The sequence below is a fragment of the Saccopteryx bilineata genome, chromosome 2, assembly GCF_036850765.1.
Source record: "Saccopteryx bilineata isolate mSacBil1 chromosome 2, mSacBil1_pri_phased_curated, whole genome shotgun sequence".
Taxonomy (NCBI): Eukaryota; Metazoa; Chordata; class Mammalia; order Chiroptera; family Emballonuridae; genus Saccopteryx; species Saccopteryx bilineata.
The window spans coordinates 140,493,128-140,515,133 of record NC_089491.1 but is presented as its reverse complement, the minus strand read 5'-3'; the positions used below and the strand labels follow the sequence as shown (position 1 = coordinate 140,515,133).

The following is a 22,006-nucleotide window of genomic DNA, read 5'->3' as shown; positions in this document are numbered from 1 at the left end:
GGGGATGGCTCCAAGGCCTCTGCCCCAGGCGCTAGAGTGGCTCTGGTCCCAACAGAGCGATGCCCGGATGGGTAGATCATTGCCCCCTGGTGGGCATGCCGGGTGGATCCCGGTTGGGCGCATGCAGGAGTCTGTCTGGTTGCCTCCCCTTTTCCAGCTTCAGAAAAATACAAAAAAAAAAGGGGGGGGCCTGGCCAATTTGCTTAGTGGTAGAGCGTCTGCCCTGCGCATGGAAGTCCGGGGTTTAATTCCTGGTCAGGGCACACAGGAGAAGTGCCCATTTGCTTCTCCACCCTTCCCCCTCTCCTTCCTCTCTATCTCTCTCTTCCCCTCCTGCAGCCAGGGCTCCACTGAAGCAAAGTTGGCCCGAGCACTGAGGATGGCTTCATGGCCTCCACCTCAGGCGCTAGAATGGCTCCAATTGCAGCAGAGCAACATCCCAGATGGGCAGAGCATCGCCCCCTAGTGGGCATGCCCAGTGGATCCTGGTTGGGCGCATGGCGAGAGTCTGTCTGCCTGCCTCCCGGCTGCTTCTCACTTTGGAAAAATACAAAAAACAAACAAACAAAAAAACCCCCAGGACATGGCCTCCAAGAACCATATCCTGGAAATATGGGTTAAATGAAATCAAACCAAATTAAATGTTTCCTAGGTCTCTTATGACATTATTACCTGATATAGAAATATATCCCTGGAGGAAATGTTTTTCATAATAGAAATATAATTGAATTATTAATTTTATCAAGGGTTTCCAATGCTTAGATAACAAATAGTTGCATGCTTTAATTCAGTATAATTCAGTATGTGAGATACTAGGAAAATCACTATCACATCTCTAAACATTAAAACTAACATAATTCCCTCCCCTATGTTATGTAACACTGCCACCAGGCTATTTTCCTACCCCTGGCCCCTAGTGCCAACACTGGGACTATGCGTAGAAAGCTTAGTTGCTTACAGGGAATACTCACTTCTAGAAGATGAGGCCCAACTGAAACAGCTTTCCCGAGACAAACGTCAAGACTCTCACTGTGCTGTACTTCCTGACTAAAAACTATTATGCCATCTACTCAATCTATACCAACCAGTTTGTCACCAGGCAAAACCCAGTTCAGACCCTAAGACCTTTGAACACCCTTCCTAAATCTCCCATTTTGAGACCTTCCTAAGGTTCTGTCAAGGTGGTTTCTTATGCAAGAGGTCCAGGATCAGCTTTGCTGCATCAGTGGCTGCTTCTGGTAGTCTGTCAGGGAGCGGACAGCTGACCTGACCTGCCTTTCTGATGGCTGCTCATCCTACACTTCTTTTTATTTTTTATTTTTTAAGCAGAAAGGTGAAAATGCATTTATAAGGTTGGACTTGATTTCATTTTTTTTTTTTTTTTTTTTTAATTTTTCTGAAGCTGGAAACAGGGAGAGACAGTCAGACAGACTCCCGCATGCGCCCGACCGGGATCCACCCAGCACGCCCACCAGGGGCGACGCTCTGCCCACCAGGGGGCGATGCTCTGCCCATCCTGGGCGTCGCCATGTTGCGACCAGAGCCACTCTAGCGCCTGGGACAGAGGCCACAGAGCCATCCCCAGCGCCTGGGCCATCTTTGCTCCAATGGAGCCTTGGTTGCGGGAGGGGAAGAGAGAGACAGAGAGGAAAGTGCGGCGGAGGGGTGGAGAAGCAAATGGGCGCTTCTCCTGTGTGCCCTGGCCGGGAATCGAACCCAGGTCCTCCGCACGCTAGGCCGACGCTCTACCGCTGAGCCAACCGGCCAGGGCCTCATTAAAAAAATTTTTTAAGACTTTATTCATTTTAGAGGGGGGAGAAGGAGAGAAAAGAAAGAGAGAGAGAGAGAGAAGGAGGGAGAGGCAGGAAGTATCAGCTCCTATATGTGCCTTTACCAGGCAAGCCTAGGGTTTCAAACTAGCAACCTCAGCGTTCCAGGTCGATGCTTTATGCACTGTGCCACCACAGGTCAGGCTCTGATTTCACTTTGAACACAAACCCAAATCAGTCAACTTTTCGATGTTCCCGTATATTTCACATTTAGAACCATATATAAATATTGGTTAATCATCTCAAAATTTTAGCTTCCTCTTTAAGTTGAAGAGTGAACCTAAGAGACATTAGTTATTAATTCTTTCAACAGATACTTATTTAATGCCTTCCATGGGCCAGTCTCTCTTCTAGGTGCTATGTCGTAGTAGAGAAAGATGGAAAATAAACAAACTAATCTATAGGAACCACAACAGAAATAACAAGTGCTATTTAAACAATTATCTAGAAAATAATCAATAAGGAAAATGGAACTTCAGAAGAAAAGCATCTTCAAGTTCACTGAACTAAAATATTTTACAATGTAATAGTTTGGCTGCTGTGAGAAACATCGCATCAGGCTGGACAGTATATTTTGCACAGGGAGCTTCCAACAAAGCAACATTCAGACCAGATTTGAGACTGAAAGCCAGCCATCATCAACTGTTTGAAAAAATCTGTGGTATAAATTATTACATTTATTACTTCATTAATTAGAAAGAGAGTTTATGATATATGCTAACTCCTGTAAATAAAGGCCAGTAGTAGGAGTGAAAAAACCCCAAACAAACCAAACCTGCATTTCCTTAATTGGGAAAGACCTATGACCCTACAGTGCACCTGGCTGTCAGGAAGTAAGCCAGAATGGCCCTTAGTATGGAAAATGATTCCAGATTAATTAATTAGACACTTAATTGGGAAATTACCACATTGCACATAAAAAATATAATTAAAGAGACGTATACATTTTCCTGTTTGCTTTTTTATTTTATTTTTTTCAGTCTTCTGAGTTAAGCATTTGAGTGCCATGTTTCCACTACTGGTGGAAGGGCCTGGGTAAACTGTAGACAGTAATCTGACAGATTGAGCGTAAAAATTCCCACAGAAATGGCATCTGGGTTAATGAATATTCACAGGGTACCTTGGCAGTCTCTCAAGAATACCTAATACTGGCCTAAACTAACCTCCTGAGTAAATAAGCCCACCACACGCAGTGCTGGGGTCCACAGCCAGACCGTCTGGTCACCCTCCTGCCTGCGCAAAGCAGGGAGGATTTTTTAGGAATCACTAGAAACAGCCACTTTAAATATTTGCACTGAAAGTAAATTTGCTTCAAGTCCTCTACATACTTCATCAGTGACCAAAAAAAAAAAAAAAAAAAAAAAAAAGCCACAGAAAGTATCCTTATTTTAAGATGTTTCTGAGAAGCATACATTTTTTTCTTTTTCTTAAAATTCTTTTAAGTCTAGTTTTCTCCACTGTGAACTCAATGACCCCAGTCAAATCAAGAGCTGGAAAGCCCGTGGTACTGAGAGCCCTCCGCACACACTGAGCCAGTGTCTAAGGGAGGGAATGAGGGGAAAACACCATGGCGATATCCTGGGGGCCCTTTTTTCATAGTATGAAGCTCCCCCTGCTCTCCTTAGAAGACATCTCGTTTCTCCCACGATCCCAAGATGGGAGGAAATGGCAGTAATCAGAAATCAAATTTCAATTGTATCAATACCTGGACTTTATTTTTTTCCTTCTGGATATTTTCTTTCCTCTCTTAACATCTCTATGTCTAGCAAAACCAATAAAAGTTTTGTATAGAACTACCAACTTAAAAAGAAAGTAGAAGTCGAAGCATCCATCTGGGCTGGCCTGAGCTTACCGAAGGCGAGAACCTGACCCTGTGGACTCTGTATGGGTCTCGCCTCGGGCAGCGTGGCTCACAGACAGCTGACCTGACCTGTGAGGTCGTGACAGCATTTAGACCAGAGTGGCGGTAGTGGCTGGAGAAGCACTGTGAACAGATCTTGCATACAATTCACCTTTACTTAACCACTTGATAAAATAGTATTTGTAAATAAGTTCTTCTAAAATTACAAATTCAAGAATGTTATAACTAATAACTGTAACAATCCAAAACGCCAATCAATCAGAAAAATTAAGCAATAAAGGTTCATAACCAAAAAAGTATTATTTAAATGTATGCATGCAATCTTTTTAGTAAGATTACAGCTGACAAAAAAATTAGGCGTTTTGTTTTTTTGGGTTTTTTTACAGAGACAGAGAGAGAGTCAGAGAGAGGGACAGATAGGGACAGACACTCAGACAGACAGGAACAGAGAGATGAAAAGCATCAATCATTAGTTTTTCGTTGCTCATTGCGACACCTTAGTTGTTCATTGATTGCTTTCTCATATGTGCCTTGACCGCGGGCCTTCAGCAGACCGAGTAACCCCTTGCTGGAGCCAGCGACCTTGGGCTCAAGCTGGCGAGCTTTGCTCAAACCAGATGAGCCTGCGCTCAAGCTGGTGATCTCGGGGTCTCAAACCTGGGTCCTCTGCATCCCAGTCTGATGCTCTATCCACTGTGCCACCACCTGGTCAGGCCGTTTTCTTTTTCTTATAATTTTGTTCTTATTGCTTTATATTTCATAATCCCTTTCCCTTTATGATGCAAAAGCCATTTACAGACAGAGAGAGAGAGAGAGAGAGAGAGAGAGAGAGAGATGTGACTGCACAGAGACCTGAAGCTTATAGTACAAAACAAGCAGATAGATCCAAGCTTTTAATGAGTTGTCGGGTAAAGTTGATTACAATATTATATGACTTACTCCTGAAATAAATTAACATAGAGCTAAAGTATACACTAAAATTTTTTCTTACCCAATGAAGCTTTATTGTAAATTATATTACTTCCAGGTTTGCCTTCTAAATCTTAGCTTAAAATAGAAGGGTTGGAAAATTTCTTAGCTAAAATAGAAGGGTTAGGAAATTTCTCAGCTAAAAACAGAAAGATTGGGAAATTTTAGCACAGAACTATTGTAGGGAGATTAAGGCAAATTTCAACAGGTTCCTCCCTGAGAAATAAAGAGAAGATTCAACCTTAGTAGTCAAAAGATGTGGTCCATCTGGAGTGTAACCAAGTAACTTCTTAAACATTACCTGATTCTGCTTTAACGTGGACACAAGTTTCTGCAACGTAATATTTTCTTCTTCCAGCTCAGTATAGTCCTGAAGGAGACGGGCCTCTCGGAATTTATATTCTCGTATTTCATCTTTCATCCGTATTCTCTGCAGCTCCACCATTTCATTGTTCTGAAACAATATAATTAAGCATCAATATAAGACTTTCTTATTCTAGATATTATGAAGTGTAGATAAAGTCTGCGTAGTTAAAAATAGTCATGTGCCACTTAACAATGGTGATACATTCTGAGAAATTCACCTTTAGGTGATTATTTCATTGCATGAACATATTAGAATGCATTTACACAAACATAGATGGTCTAGCCTACTACGCACCTGGCTCTATGGCGTAGCCTATATTGTTCCTAGGCTACAAGCTGGTACAGCATGTTACTGCACAAAACAACAAGAGATTAAATCAAGCACATGAGAAAGTGATGCAATCAAAGGATACAGTAAATACAAGATGTACGAGGCTGCTCCTGGCATAGCATGGCATACTGCCTTATAGCAATAATGTCTTATAGCAAACTTTATTTTTAATTCAGAAAAGCACACTCTAAAATAATGATTAAGAGTACATAATAGTGAACACATAAACCAGTAGTTGTTTATATCATTATCAAGTATTATGTACTGTACATAATTGTATGCGCTATACTTTTATATGATTGTCAGTGCAATGGGCTTGCTTACACCAGTATTACCATAAACACGTGAGTCATGTGTTGTCCTATTAAATTAGGACAGTTCTGATGTCACTAGGCGATAGAAAATTTTCAGCTCTATTATAATCTTTTACTTTTTTTTTTTTGTATTTTTCTGAAGCTGGAAATGGGGAGAGACAGTCAGACAGACTCCCGCATGCGCCCGACCGGGATCCACCCGGCACGCCCACCAGGGGCGGAAGCTCTGCCCACCAGGGGGCGATGCTCTGCCCCTCCGGGGCGTCGCTCTGCCACAACCAGAGCCACTCTAGCGCCTGGGGCAGAGGCCAAGGAGCCATCCCCAGCGCCCCGGCCATCCTTGCTCCAATGGAGCCTTGGCTGCGGGAGGGGAAGAGAGAGACAGAGAGGAAGGAGGGGGTGGGGGTGGAGAAGCAAATGGGCGCTTCTCCTATGTGCCCTGGCCGGGAATCGAACCCGGGTCCTCCGCACGCCAGGCCGACGCTCTACCGCTGAGCCAACCGGCCAGGGCCTATTATAATCTTTTAGAACTACTGGCACATATATGGTCCATCATTGGCCAAAACATTGTTATGCAGTGCATGACTATATCTTAACTTCAAAGCAATGATGATACTTCAAAATACCGGCAAGAACTGAGATGTGGTATGAAAATATTGATCACAAAGTAGTAACAGGTGCTGCTAATACTTCTGAGGTTTGTTGCCTACACTCAAATGGAAAAAAATGCTAAATTTCATTCTGAGTTTAGTGAAAACAGAGATATAATTATTTTTCCCATCCAAGTTTCTTATCCTGAATTCTAGCCATCAACTCCCAGGACCCAGATTAAGAAACTCTTCTGCTTTTACTTGTCATTTAGGTTTCAGTTCAAATGTCATCTCCTTAGAGAGGTCTTCCATGAATAGCTAATGTAAGACAGCTCTCCCCCCTTCACTCACCATCACCCTATGGTTTATTTTATAGATCAGCATCTAGCATTGAGTAGGTGCTCAAAAAAGAATTGTTAAAGGGATATAGCACTGATCATTACTTGAAATTGGTTATTTACTTACCTTTTACACTTTTCACATTTATTAAATTTTCCCTTTTCATTTGGCTAAAATAAACCTTTTAAATGTGTGTTCTAATTTCTGGCACATTTTAGGCCTTCACAGCCATGGGATGAATAACAAAACAGCAATGCTAACAGTTCAACATAAAATTTAAAAAAGAATATTATTGTATGGATGGTGGCTTTTTGTCTTGCACTGATGTAGAGTGAGGAACAAAGGGAGAATAACACACTTTGAAATAAAACATACCTAAATTTATGAAATAATTGATATTTAATTCTTTTTCACTATACAGTCCAGTGACTTGGAGAGGGAAACATGATTTTATTTCCTCTTCTCTGGACAATACTTTGAGTACACATGCTCACAAATTGTAAAATAAAAAATGGTCGTTTGTTGATAAAGCCAGATTACAAAATTGCATTAAATTCTTTTACTTTGCAGAAACATGAAATGTTGATATTTTTCTAATTTTTAAAAGATCTACCATAACTGAATGATATATAAATCATTTCCCTTATTTATATTTATAAAGCAATGAAAAAGCCTGATAAATTGGATGCCAGTTATTTTATATAAAATTATAAAGAAAATGTTAATGACCAGAAGCCTAGCTCATATACATTGAGAATTAACCATAAAATCTTATATGGTAAGACAGAAAATGTCAAGATAATTTTAAGACCATGGCAAAGCTAGTGAGGATCACTAACAAATACTAAAATAAAACAGCTAAGGAAAACGCCTCATGCTAACTAAAGAAAAGCTTGGCTGGGATACTGGCTAAGTTGAAAGACTTGCCTGAAGTAAAACAGACATAAGACCCAGAGGAAAAAAATGATCTTATTTATTTTGCTAGAAGCCCTTGTTTGAATTGTCAAAGATTCGACTCTATGGGCAATATTCTTTGCTTCCCTAATAAACTTAAAAGATTGCTCCTGTTTTGTGGGCGGGGTTTTTCCACACCACTCATCGGACATTTATCTCCCAGTTTTTTCTTCCTGGGATAAGACTAATGAGAGAAAAGAAAAGCAGAGAAAGGGGGAGAAAATGGCACGACCAGGGACAGCGTGCAGCCTTTGCCCTTCGCCTCCAGAGGCCTGGGCCCCCGCCCCTCCTCAGGGGACGGGGTTACCCTGAAATGTGTGGACAGATGATCCTCATTATTAGCACTGTACCTGAATATAGCAGCATTCTTAAAATTTTAATTAACATGAAAAGGATTTCTTTATATAGGAATAATAAATTTCCCCCACTACTACTATATTAGAAGAAAATATAAACATGAACACTCAGCACCACACACAGAGTAATGTATAAAAAAATAATGCCTTCCAATTATATGGCTCTTAGCATTTTATAAATTATTTATATTCGTTGTCACATTGGATCTTAATAGTAGCTTGTGTGATGTAGGTGACAGACACTCCAGTTTTCTCATCTGTAAGAAAATGGGGATCCTAATACGTACTTAATATTATAGGGTCATTGTGAGGGTTTAATGACAATACATGGAGGAATAAGCAGGGACCCCAGACACACAGATAGTTTATTGTAACAGAACAAGTGCTGTTACAAAGGCTCACACCAAAAGGCTGAGCAATCAATACTCCTGGGAGAGGCAGGGAGAAGCGTCATAAAGGAAGTTACATTTGCGCTGAACCTTGAAGGGCAAGTCGAGTTAACTATATAAATGGATAAAGAGGACAGACTTTCTAGCCAGAGGTCAACTTCTGAACAAAAGCAGAGGCACATCTGTGCTGAGGGCAGTGCTAAAATACCCAGTAGTCAGCTAGAGCATTTCCTTATGCCACTCCAGGAAAACTGCTAATTATTCTCAGCTTATGCAAGCTTGGTGTGATTTCATACAGTAAAACGTTAAATTACAGATTAGTGTTGTTAAACTATGAGACAGTCAGAGGAAGCAAAAATGTTTTCAGTGCTTGGAACCTTTAAAGTCCTTAGCTTGGCAGTGGTTTGGGAAATATGCAGTCTCCTGTGGCTGGAAGAAAGTAACTTGAGACAGATTTTACAAGAAATTCTATGTTAAACAAAGGAATTTGGGGAACCAGAAAAGTCTTTTAAGCAAAGCAGTCATGTGATCAGACCTATGTTTTGGCAAGCGACTCTGTTCAGGGCAGGGATGGAGGAGTTACAAGAAAAAAAGAGCCACAGAGAACAGGCTAAGTAGCTGCTCCAACAGCCCAAAGTAAAAGAAAATGAGGAATGCTGAGGAACATCTCACTTAGAATGAATAGGACTTGGTCATTGATTGATGTGATAATAAACCAACAAACAAAAAGTAAAGAACAATGGTGTAAGTAAGGATAAAAGTACTCAAATACAGCTATAAGAAAAAGAGAAATTGGCCCTGGCCAGTGGCTCAGTGGATAGTGTAGGTCTGGCATATGACATCTCAGGTTCAATTCCCAGTCAGGGCACATAGAAGAAGCGATTATCTGCTTCTCTACCCACTGTCCCTGTCCCCCTTCTCTCCCTCTACCCCTCCTGCAGCCAGTGGCTCAACTGGTTCAAGAGTGGTCTCAGGTGCTGAGGATAGCTCTGTTGGTCTAAGTGCATCAGCCTCAGGTGCTAAAAGTAGCTTGGTACTTGAGCATTGGCCCCAGACAGGCTTGCCAGGTAGATCCCAGTTGGGTTGTATGTGGAAATCTGCCTCACTAGCTCCCCTCCTCTCACCTAAAAAAGAAAAAGGAAAAAAGAAAAAAAGGGGAGGAAAAAAGAAAAAAGAAATTTTCCAATGAAGTAAATGTGAAAGTTAATGATGTTCCTATAAATAATTTTAAGTAATATTAAGTTGGATGGTCGAACCAGGAATTTCTGGATCTGTGAATGGATAGTGGAAGACAGGTGGTCTGATCCAAGTGGGGAAAGTTGGACAGAGGAAAGGATGGGGAACGTGGTTCCGGCTCTCTCACTTCTCTCCCAGAAAGCTGCCAGTCAATGCCAGGGAATTCAGGCAGTTCAAGACCGTAAAACTTACTTTCCTTCATTGTCCACAAACAAACACTTCCCTTGTTAGAAAGTGGACAATAATCCCCCTGGCCCTTCCCCAAGCAGGAATTCTCTGCACTGGGGCCAAGAATGCTTAATCTTCAGTAATTAACAAGATGATGGATGCAGAGGGAGAAATCACAGTAAGGTGAGACCCACTGTTCTATCACGCAGCACTATGGGCTTCACAATTCTTCAGGAGAGCTATCGATGAACACAACAAGATAATGAGTACACAATATAGTCAGCATTCCCAAAGGCGATCCAGACTTAATAACTGGGCAATCACTAGAAAAACAGACAGGACAAGTTTGAAATGTGGGTGATAACAAACTTGCTCAGCCTGACCTGCGATGGCGCAGTGGATAAAGCAGCAACCTGGAACGCTGAGGTCACTGGCTTGAAACCCCAGGCTTGCCTGGTTAAGGCACATGCTCTCCCCCACCTTTCTCTCTCTCTCTCCTTTCTCTAAAAATCAATAAACAAAATCTAAAAACAAAACAAAACAGAAAAACATGCTCAGAAAGAAAAAAGAAACATAAAGAGATAGGCCATGGCTGGGAGAAGAGAAGTAGGACTTGGGGAAAGCATTTTCCACACTGAGTTCTGAGGCAGGACAGTTCTGTGCAGGGATACTAGGACTCACTCAAACATAAATTTGAGAAATACTAGGCTAAATAAAGTTACATATTTTTGTTGTTGTTGTTCTCCAATCTCTTAATATACTAGTGTGCACTAAGACTATGTAAGAGTAAGACAGGGAACGCAGCGTGTGCTAAATTTATTTGACCACAAGACCTTTGCCTTTTTCAAGGAGCCTTCTGAATAACCCACAAACCAAATGATGGGAAAATATTACTCCGAGACAGGAGAAAACATAGTATCTTTGCAGATGGTGAGGTAAACCACCAAGTTCCTTACAGCCCAACTCCAGATCCCTCCCAAATGCACAGGCTGAAGGGACCGTCAGATTTAAATAATGGCATAAAATTAAAGCAGGAGTGGAGAGATATAAAAAAAAAAGGTGAGACAAAATGATTGGGTCCTGATTGGCAATGAGCGAGTGATTATACAAGTGTAATAAAGCTATAATGAAACCAAAACTCTGTAATTCTTACCATGAGACATATCTGAATCTTGCTCAGATTGTGGCACCATGAGGGTTAATTCTCCTAGACTGAATTTGAAGCAATACAGGCATCTTTCCCATGGGATATCTGCCTCCATTAGAAGTCAAGGACCAGTTCATTTCACAAGCAGTTCACATTTCAATGCCTCATTTCAAATGTTTATCATAAGCAAAGTCTTGACAGCCACAAAAAGGCTGCCCTTCTATTGTACGTACACACTTGAAATGAATGGCACAAAATAAATGACTGGTTTTTCCTACACCCTGATTTGTAGTTTTGTCCTTCTTTTATTTGTATAAAAGGATATTAAAATACAGATATTATTCTAAGTAAAAGAAAAGTTTAATAAACATTTACATTGCAGCTCAACTGGGTACAACATGTGCTTAACAGGAAAGCATTTTGTGTAAGATTTGTTTGGTATCAACTTTATTAAGATATAATTCACAAGCCAATAATTCACCCGTTTAAGATGTACATTTCAACAGTTTTCAATATAATCAGAGTTGTGACCATCAGCATAATTAATTTCAGAACATTTTTATCGTCACGAAAAACGATGTCCATGCCCGTTAACGACTGCCCTCCTCCCCACGCTCTCATCCCCTCCAGCCCTAGGCAACCACTAAGCTACTTTCTACTTGCCGATACTGGACATTTCATATAACTGGAATCATACAGTATGTGGTCTTTTGAGACTGCAAGATTTTATAGTTTGGTTACTGCTGACAAAATATTTTTGTTTTTTGAAATCTATTGACAGCTTTACTGCAGCAGGAAACGTATTTCACACAATATCAGCAAAGTACTGCATTGTGCTGGCATTGATCCAGTCATTTATCAGACATAGTCATCGCAATATTATGTTTCACAAGCAGGATCATTTAAATTTCATTCAGTGGGCTGCAAGTTATTTTCTATCAATAGAAATATGGCTTTGTGACCTGGTATTGTAATGTGAATATACTGATTTTTGTTTTGGAATGAGTTTTTGCAGATATAAAATACTGGATTTTTTTTTCTCTTTTCTATAATGAAGCTTGAAGTCAAGAAACCAAGATAATTTCCCAAAATGGTCTAGTTGCTTCTTGCTTGATTTTTTTTTAACTTGCATGATTTTTCTTTTTTAAGTTCCTCATTTGTTAATTTAAAGATGCAAAACTCCATACTGAATGATGGGTATGACAGTTTTCCTTTCTCATACTATCTCCTTATAATTACAAATATACACACTGCTCTGATTGCACAAGTACTATAATAACCTATTAAAGGAATAGGGAAATGTAGGCAATACACTAAGTAGATTTAAAATATACATTGTGCACTAACAATGAAGGCTAGGTTCACAATATTCCAGAAATAGTTTGATCTCCAGCAAACATCCTTCTGCTCAGCCTTACAGACTTAATTGCGACCCGGCTTTAAGGAATGACCTGACCCACGGGACAAAGAGCATCAACAGTCTCACAAACCACTGAGATCATAAGTAATTTTAGTCCCCATCACTGTGGAAACACACTATGTAGAGACTGTGACTGAGAAAAGACATCATAAAAGGAAAAGTGAAGAAAATGAAAGTAATGGTATGCATTAAAGTGACTTTTTAAAACATTGAAAGAAAAAATTACAGAGTGATGAGAAAGGAGGAGGGATTGCCAATCACAAAATGCAAGATGAGTGCCTTCAGAATACAAAGGCTGGCCAGAAAAAAGGAATTAATATAATTTATAACTTGCTTTGAAATGTACAAGTTATCCCTTCAAGAGACTGAAGGCTATTAGAGACACTATTTTTGTTTACACTTTAGGTATGTGTGAACAATAGAGGCTAATTGATTTTTACAAGCTATCTGGCAGGTCTGACCCAGCTATTTATTTTTGTTGCTATAAAACACCTGTATTACTCAAGATACAAACTTTAGTCCAAACGGTAATAGAGAAGAAAGTTAAAAGTAATAGTGAATATCATTACTCAATTGAAGTCTTCAATATATGAAACAGTATAAAAAATAATAGCTTCAGGAAGGTAACTACTTTATAAAGAGGTGGGTGGTAGAGTAAACATAGCTCTGGACCTGGACCTGGACTCAATACTGGCTTACACCAAAAAAATTTTGGGGATTTTCAGTTTTCTCACCTCTAAAAGCAGGAAAACAGCTTTTCAGCTCAACTCCAGAGTTGTCAGAAATAAATAAGAAAGTATTTCTAAAAGCACGTTCTAAATTGTCATGAGCTATCATACGTCTTTACCAAAAGGTAGTTTTTAAAAAGAAGTCGGTCAAAGGCTTTTGTAGGTGGTGCTAGAGCTCCTTTAGGGTGTTCTTCATCCGTAACCGTTTGCAGACTCTTTGAAAATGCCATTCAACGTGTACATGACTCTGATTCATCTCATGAACAGCGTAAGATGAGGAGATACTGATGCCAGACCCCAAAATTATAAAATATATACAAATAAGTAAAAATCTCACTTCTACTTTTTCTCACATCAGCCTCATTACCACCCCTGCCCACTGTCTTAACATTTTTTATATACCTCCAAAGTTTCTTTATGTCTTTTTTTTTCTTTATGTCTTATTTATTTTCAAACTTTACCTATAGAGCCAACTTATTCCTACACGAAAATGACCATGGTTAATATGTGCTTAGTGCAATATATGTTACAAACTCTGAAGTATTGAGGTTTCTTAACTGGCATTCCAATTTCAACAACTGTATTAAAAGTCTAAGAAACTGAAAGATGTATTTTTAAAGTAATTATTAAAGGTGATCAGTTTTATACTTCTTATAATCTCCACTGAAGTTTCCCCCAAAACTCTCCCTACCAAGGCCTTCCTGGTATCAGCTTTGTCCTTTGCCCTGAAATAAGTGGAAACTGAACTTTGGAATAACCGAAAGAAAGGAACTCTGATGTGGCAGGAGTCATAGGTTGAGATACAGGAGAAGACCGAGGTAATGAAATGTAAAATTTATAAGGTCCAGGCGAGAGGTAAACAATATTGCAAAGGACAGGGACTATGGTGAATGAAGGCTGGGATTCGTGTGCAGTCAAAGATAACTCTATGTTCATCTCCAGAGACCCTTGGACATCTGGGCCACTAACAAGGATGAACTAGATTAGCTATAGTGAGTTATAATGTGCTGTTAAATATAGACACATTCTACTAGTTTGTTTATATTACAATATTTGTAGGAAATTTAAAGGTTGATGATTGGTACTTGGCTTCTTAGATAACACTTTCTAATTTAGCTGCATGAGGAGCATGGTATACAAGACTTTTTTGTAAACTTGAGAGTCTTGGCTCCCCGGAAACTGGTATCTTGAGTCTATCTTAGTGCTTCACAACCTGAACACAAAGCATATACCATGAGGTTAAGAAACGGCCCTAGAGCTGGGTCTGGAAGTCGCAGACCTCCCTCTCTGTCGTCTGTTTTTTCTCTGGCTGCACCACATTCTTTAGTTTATCAAAGCTGAGGCAGGGCAGAATAAACCACCCCAGAATGTGCCCCGCCCCTTTGGCATGTGGATTATTTCAAGTTGATGATAACTGAGGTCTAGCATACTCAGGAACAGCCTTCCACCTCTCCTTAACTGCCTAAAAGAATCCAGGTAAGGGACTGTGCCAGGATGAGAGCTATTACCAGAGATAACATTTTACATCAGAAAGACTTACCTGCATGGCATGCAAACATCGGCTCACCAAACAAACATCTGCTCTTCTTACCTTCTCGTGATTGTCTTCCGCCCCTTTCACGCCCCAGACCCCTACCTGCTCCTTAACTCAGGATGGTACAAAAGCCGCAACTGCCTGACTTCTGGGGAGTCTCAAGTATTTTTTCAATGTTTATTTTATTTATTTTAGAGAGAGAAGAGGGGAGGGAGAGACAGGAGCATTGATCTGTTCCCGTATGTGCCCTGACCAGCAATCAAACTGGCCACCTCTGTGCTTCGGGATGTTTAGGTGATGCTCTAACCAATTGAGCAATACAGCCAGACCCATATTTTTATGGAGCTCCCATATGTATAAAATTTTTTCCTTCTTGTTAATCTGTCTTATGTCAATTAAATTATTAGACCAGCCAAAGAACCTAGAAGGGAAGAAGAAAAACTTTTCTGCCCCTATACAACGTTATATGACTATGCCTCTAGTATCGGCTGAGTTCTTTCAGAGATCTGACCCTGTACACTTGCTGCAACTTCCGTAAAAGTAAACTAAGCCAGAAATTGAGGCTAAGAAAGTGGAGTGCAATCATTATGGACTGCAGCTGCTCTCAGGAAAGACATGTCAGAGAACACGAGAGGGCACAGCCTCTTTCCCTCACATTTCACACACTCAGAGGAGACTGAGTTGCTTGTCACCAGAAGGCAGAACAAGAACGTCCACATCAGCCCCAAAGAGAAACAATGTGTGTTAAGGACACAAACAGGCCTGATTGGGCCCTGATTGGGCAGTAGCTAGAGCATCGAACTGGGACATGGAGGACCCAAGTTTGAAACCCCAAGGTCACCAGCTTGAGTGTGGGCTCATCTAGCTTGAGCGTGGTTTCACAGACATGACCCCATGGTCGCTGGCTTGAGCCCAAAGGTCGTTGACTTGAGCAAGGGGTCACTCACTTGACCCCCGGGTCAAAGGCACATATGAGGAAGCAATCACTGAACAACTAAGGTACCACAACGAAGAACTGATGTTTCTCACCTCTCTCCCTTCCTGTCTGTCCCTATCTGTCCTTCTATCCACCCCTCTGTCTCTGGGGGGGAAAAAAAAGGATACAAACAGCATCAGAAATTTTATGCCTCCCTAAGAGAACATTCTGAAGCATTTTCTTCACACATTCTCACAGTGAAAAACATTTGGAATAGAATATTTTCCTATAAACTGTATCTTTGTAGATGGACTTCTAAAACCAAATAAAATACAATAAGGCAAGATGAACAGAAATATCTGAATACTACTCTCTTAGTAAAAATTCAGTATATATTTAAAAGAGAGATATATATATATATACATATTTATGTGTGTGTAAATATATTCAGTAATATTTTTTCTTCTTGGTGACATAGATTCTATTTTCTCCTTCTTTTATACAAAACAACTGCTTCATTGTCATCAAAGTGATGTTTTTCAATCAACTGAAAGTGGGAAACCAATTTGAATTGGGAAACCTTGATTACTTATTGTTTTATTAAACCTTGTTTTAACCACAGACATATGACTTATCAAACATAGGAAAGAATAAATTCTCAGCAAGAGAATGTATGATTCAACTGCATATTAACTATTAGGCGTTGATACTCGGTAATTAAACATACAGTATAAGGTAAATAAAGACTCTTACTGTATATTTTACTCAAATAGTGAGTAAACTGAGGCCCAGAGAGATTAAGGGAACTGGGATAGGGCGCAGAGGTAGGAAATGATAACTCTAGGGCTTTGTTTTGAGAGAGAGAGATAAGAAGGGAGAGAAACGAGAAACTCAACCCATGGTTGTGTCACTTTTAGTTGTTCACTGACTGCTTCTCATATGTGCCCTGACGGGCTGGGGGTGGGGGGTTGGGGACTCCAGCCAAGCCACTGACCCCTTGCTCAAGCCAGCAAACCCACACTCAAGCAGGTGAGCCCGCGCTCAAGCTGGCGACCTCAGGGTTTTGAACCTGGGACCTCATACCCCAAGCTGACGCTCTATCCACTGCACCTGGCAAAATAGCTCTAGGTTTGACCCAGTTCCCCCAGATCCCTAAGTCTGAGCTACTGTGTATTACTAAGGCTCCCTGACTTAGACATTCAGGTAGAAAGCTTAAGAAAACAGACTGAATGGAGAAGAATAAAATAAAGAGAAAATGAAGAGTTCTCTGCAAAATGAATTATTTTCTGGGCCTCCAAACTCTGGAGGCAGGAAGTACTACGAAAACAGAGAGAGAAGGGGGTCATAGCCTTTAGCTCTGAATACAGTCTTATTTGGCTCAAAAGGAAGGACAATAATTCAGGGAGAAAATGGAGTGCTTGGGGGAGGAGAACAAGTTTTACCTCTTTGGAGACTTTGAGTGCCCCATAGGAGCTCAAGCATGGCTCCCCACCCCCCAGCCCTGGGAAAGAATGTTAGAGAGCGAGTCCTTCTTTGGCACCTGCTCAACTCAGGGGCTCCTCCAGCCAGAGCTGCACTGGAGAAAGCACGATGGCTTCCGGCTGGTGAGCCACTGGTGTCTGTGTTGTTCTGGGAGAACCCACTGACCACACTTCACACGTAGGGTCCCTCTCAGTGTGCATAGAAAAGACACTTTTACAGCAAATTAAGTCTAATCAGAAGGCCTTTCATAGATATACAAAGGCCAGTGATGTATTTTTCCCTGCCCTGAATTTTAATTAGTATCTTAGGCAACAAAATGACTAATTGAGAAATGCAGTTAGCCTGTGGGCCAAGGCCAAAAAAATACTATTAAATATATATTAAGAATCACTATGAGTTCTCAGCATGTGTGTGCTGGAGGGAGGGACAGTTCATAAGATATTCTGTTGGAGTTTCATTTTTTTTTAAACCCTTCAGAGTTTTGCCTTAAAGCTCCTGATAATTACTTTTGTGCTTTATTATGTATTTAACATTTTAGTGAGTTAAATAGTGAGATACAATATGTTCCCATTCACCATTTAATTAAGGTGTGTGTGAGATAAGCTTTGATTCTTTGGTGGAACTTCACTTATTTAATTTCACTTGTATCAAACTTGTACACTTTCAGTAAAGCTCACATTCTCCAGAAACAATTAGATTAATACACATCTGAAATATAAATTTTTGAGTGAGCCAGAACTGCTTTTTTTTGTTGTTGTTTTGTTTTGTTTTTTTCATTTTTCCGAAGCTGGAAATGGGTAGGCAGTCAGACTCCCGCATGCGCCCGATCGGGATCCACCCGGCATGCCCACCAGGGGGCGATGTGCTGCCCCTCTGGGGCGTCGTTCTGTTGCGACCAGAGCCATTCTAGCGCCTGAGGCAGAGGCCACAGAGCCATCCCCAGTGCCCGGGCCATCTTTGCTCCAGTAGAGCCTCGGCTGCGGGAGGGAAAGAGAGAGACAGAGAGGAAGGAGAGGGGGAGGGGTGGAGAAGCAGATGGGTGCTTCTCCTGTGTGCCCTGGCCGGGAATTGAACCTGGGACTCCTGCACGCCAGGTCGACGCTCTACCGCTGAGCCAACCAGCCAGGGCCCAGAACTGCTTTTTGTAAAGAATGAGCAGTAACACAAATACAGTATCAGTTATATTCAGATATTTAAGATACATTATACTATTACTGTTTATATATTAAAATGTTTTATTCACCACAATTTTAATCTCTTTCATTAGTGAATTGAGAATATAAACCTAAGTAATAATATTTTAGATTAATCACAATTATGAATTAACATATGCTTGGGGCCCATAGAACTGGTTTAAATTAACAAATCAATTTTAAGCAAACATGAAATTAAATATATATTTTTAGCCCTGACTGGTTGGCTCAATGGTAGAGCATCGGCCTGGCGTGCAGAAGTCCCAGGTTTGATTCCCGGCCAGGGCACACAGGAGAAGCGCCCATCTGCTTCTCCACCCCTCCTCCCCTCCTTCTTCTCTGTCTAAATAGTATATATTTTTAAAAATCAAAAAAGAACAATTTCAGTATATCTTCCTTACGAGTTACTGAACAGTGTCTCAGTCATAGGACTGATGATGATTTCAGAAGGCAAGTACAAAGTGTTATAAAGCCAGAGAATTTAAAATTGCATTTACAAACTGCTAGAAATACTTAAATGATGCACTAAATATATACCTATCTTTGGTGAAATAATTTTCAAAGTTTTTTCTTTCTGAATTAAATCAAATTAGAAAGCTGTAAGTATAGACTAGTAAAAATGATTTTTTTTGCATATGGAGCATACACAGCACATTAAACTACTCATCTGATAATTTCTATATAGTACTGTACTTAGGTATGAAGAAGAATATGCTCTAAGTTTTCACAGTCTAAGAAAATAATTTAGATTAAAAAAGAATGACTCCTGCCTGACCTGTGGTGGCGTAGTGGATAAAGCGTTAACCTGGAATGCTGAGGTTGCCGGTTCAAAACCCTGGGCCTGCCCGGTCAAGGCATATATGGATGTTGATGCTTCCTGCTCCTGCCCTCCCTTTCTTTCTCTCTCTCTCTCTCTTCTCTAGAATGAATAAATAAAATTTAAAAAAAAAAAAAAAAAAAAAAAAGAATGACTCCTATTGAAGTCTGAAAGGACAGTATTCATATTTATATTCCTTTTAAATAATCACAGCAGCATTTCCTTTAATTACAAAGTATTATGTATTCATAAACCTATTTCCAATATTATATTTAAAAAATAATTTCTAATATGATGTTCAATATTAATATAATACTATTTAAATCTAATAACATTAATTCTAGGGGAAAAGGAATAAATAATGACTACGTGTTGTCATGAACATATTGATAACAGGGGTCATCATAGTGTGGTCTAGAACCAGGAGAATCAATAGCACATGAAAACTTTTTAAAAATGCAAATGCTCAAGGCCCACCTCAGATCTATTAAATCAGGAACTCCAGTTTTGTTTTGTTTTTTGTTTTTTTAGTGAGAGAGACGGAGAGAGGGACAGATAGGGACAGAAAAACAGGAAGGGAGAGAGATGAGAAGTATCAATTCTTCATTGTAGCCCCTTAGTTGTTCATTGATTGCTTTCTCATATGTACCTTGACTGCGGGACTTCAGCCGAGCCTCTGACCCCTTGCTCAAGCAGGCGACTATGGGGTCATGTCTATGATCCCACGCTCAAGTCAGCAACCCGGTACTCAAACTAGTGAGCCTGTACTCTAGCTAGTGACCTCAGGGTTTCAAACCTGGGTCCTCTGTGTCCCAAACCAATACTCTATCCACTGTGCCACTGCCTGGTCAGGCAGTAAACTGTGTTTTAACAAGCTCTTCTGGGGCACGCCAAATTTGACAAAAGCTTAAGTTCATTCGGAAAACAGATGTTCATAGTAGGTTGGTCTATTAGCTATTTAATGACATCACCTGTCTGCAGATCAGTGGGGAAAAGATAGGCTAGAAGAAATTACACGAGAATATATTTATGGCTTTACCATAGAGGAAAGGATTATAGATATATATAACCACATTAAAATTCCATACTTCAGTATGGAAATCCAAATATCATTTACAATAAAGTAAAGGAAAAGATAAGCCTCTAAGAATAGACATTTCTCACACAAAGCTTTGTATTTAACATTTACTCATTCCGCAACTATTCACTGAATGCTTATCATGTACCAGATACTATTGAAAGTGCTAGAGATACAGTAAACAACAATAAACTATGAACATCTCTGCTCTCCTGAACTTAAATGCCAATCCTACAACAGACCTAACCAAGAAGTAAATTATACACCTTATTTAAATTATAGGTAATTTATATACCTTATATATAAATACAGGGACCCAGAGGGACACAAAGTTTGGAAGATTGGGGACCAGGAGGTCTGAAGAAGAGATCTATGGATGAAATCTTGGTAGTGGTCATGTAGTATGAAGATCTTTGAACTGAATATTAACACTTACCAGAGAATGTCTACCCAGTAAGAGACACGAAACAACCAGGGAGACAGAATGACATAGAGAGTTGGCACTGCTGGCCTCTGTCATCAACCTCTCTTGTGCTGCCACCATGGAACCATGATGGTACCAGGGAGCTCCTGTGTGGACATCCCAGAATTCAAGTGTCAGGACCGGCGCTCTCGGGTCAGGGCTCTGATTTCCACAGTGATTAAGGTATTATTCATTAACTTCTTGCTCATTCTAATTCTATCTCAGCTGTCAATATATTAGATTTGGGGCCAGAGAGGACCCCAAGTCGTCTTTTGGATGATAAGGTCCACATGCTGTTCTGGCAGCTCACATGAAAGAGCCTTAACAATCAGGTCAGAATTAAGGAGGAAATTAATTTTTTAAATGTTGAATGACTGCTATTACAATAGGGAGCCGAAAAGAAAATCATCTGCTAAAAAGTTGACAATGACCACATTTTAGTACAATTTGAAAATTTTGAAAACTATTGCTCAGACAAAAAAATCTTCCAATAGATATAATGCACTTTTTTTTTTTTTTTTGTATTTTTCTGAAGCTGGAAACGGGGAGAGACAGTCAGACAGACTCCCGCATGTGCCCGACCGGGATCCACCTGGCACACCCACCAGGGGGCGACGCTCTGCCCACCAGGGGGCGATGCTCTGCCCCTCCGGGGCGTCGCTCTGTCACGACCAGAGCCACTCTAGCGCCTGGGGCAGAGGCCAAGGAGCCATCCCCAGCGCCCGGGCCATCTTTGCTCCCATGGAGCCTTGGCTGCGGGAGGGGAAGAGAGAGACAAGAGAGGAAGAAGAGCGGGAGGGGTGGAGAGGCAGATGGGCGCCTCTCCTGTGTGCCCTGGCCGGGAATCGAACCCGGGACCTCTGCACACCAGGCCGACGCTCTACCACTGAGCCAACCGGCCAGGGCCATAATGCACTTTTTGATAAAAATATTCTCATCCCCATCTCCCCACCACCACTGCAGGGTTCAGTTAAAAGATTGTTTCTGTATGATTGAACTACTGGACTATGACCTTGGAGGGGAAGTGGCTGACTGCAGAGAAATAACCTAACTAGAAATGATCTCTGTGCTTAGATGAGGAAATTTGTGTTATTAAAACTTTAAACCAATTTGTGAAAGGCAATGGAAGGTCCTAATAGGCTGTGGCTATAAGAACAGATGCACAAATAAATGGAAAGAGACGACACACTTATTCACCTTTCAAACAACCCTATAAAAACATTTTATTTTAAAGAGATCCCTGTACACATCGGGCTTCTTGTCAGTTAAGCCCAGGCGTACTCTTCCATCCCAGGTCTGCTTCCCAGGAAGTCTGCTTCTTCAAACCTCTTTTTCCTTTTACCATCTGTTGCCACACTGTGCCCTCCACACCTGCAGCTCCTTTCCCTAAAGATTGGCTCTGAGTAATACACAGGCTTCCCAGCTTCCCGGTTCATTCAGCTCCCACCCCACACCATCCCCACACCATCCCCATCCTATCCTAATTAGTTTTTTAAAAATCAGCACAAAAGTCTTCATTATCCTTT

General features: G+C 40.7%; 1 protein-coding gene across 6 annotated transcripts in view; it reads right to left on the bottom strand.

Moving 5' to 3' along the window:
• The window catches only part of BICD1 (BICD cargo adaptor 1), a 232,934-nt gene that overhangs the window by 82,742 nt on the left and 128,186 nt on the right, over positions 1-22,006 (bottom strand). For all 6 annotated transcript variants that reach the window (XM_066258080.1, XM_066258074.1, XM_066258079.1 and 3 more), the window contains exon 3: positions 4,961-5,113. In XM_066258080.1, coding sequence (XP_066114177.1) covers positions 4,961-5,113 — 153 coding nt within the window. The remainder of the gene's footprint in view (positions 1-4,960; positions 5,114-22,006) is intronic.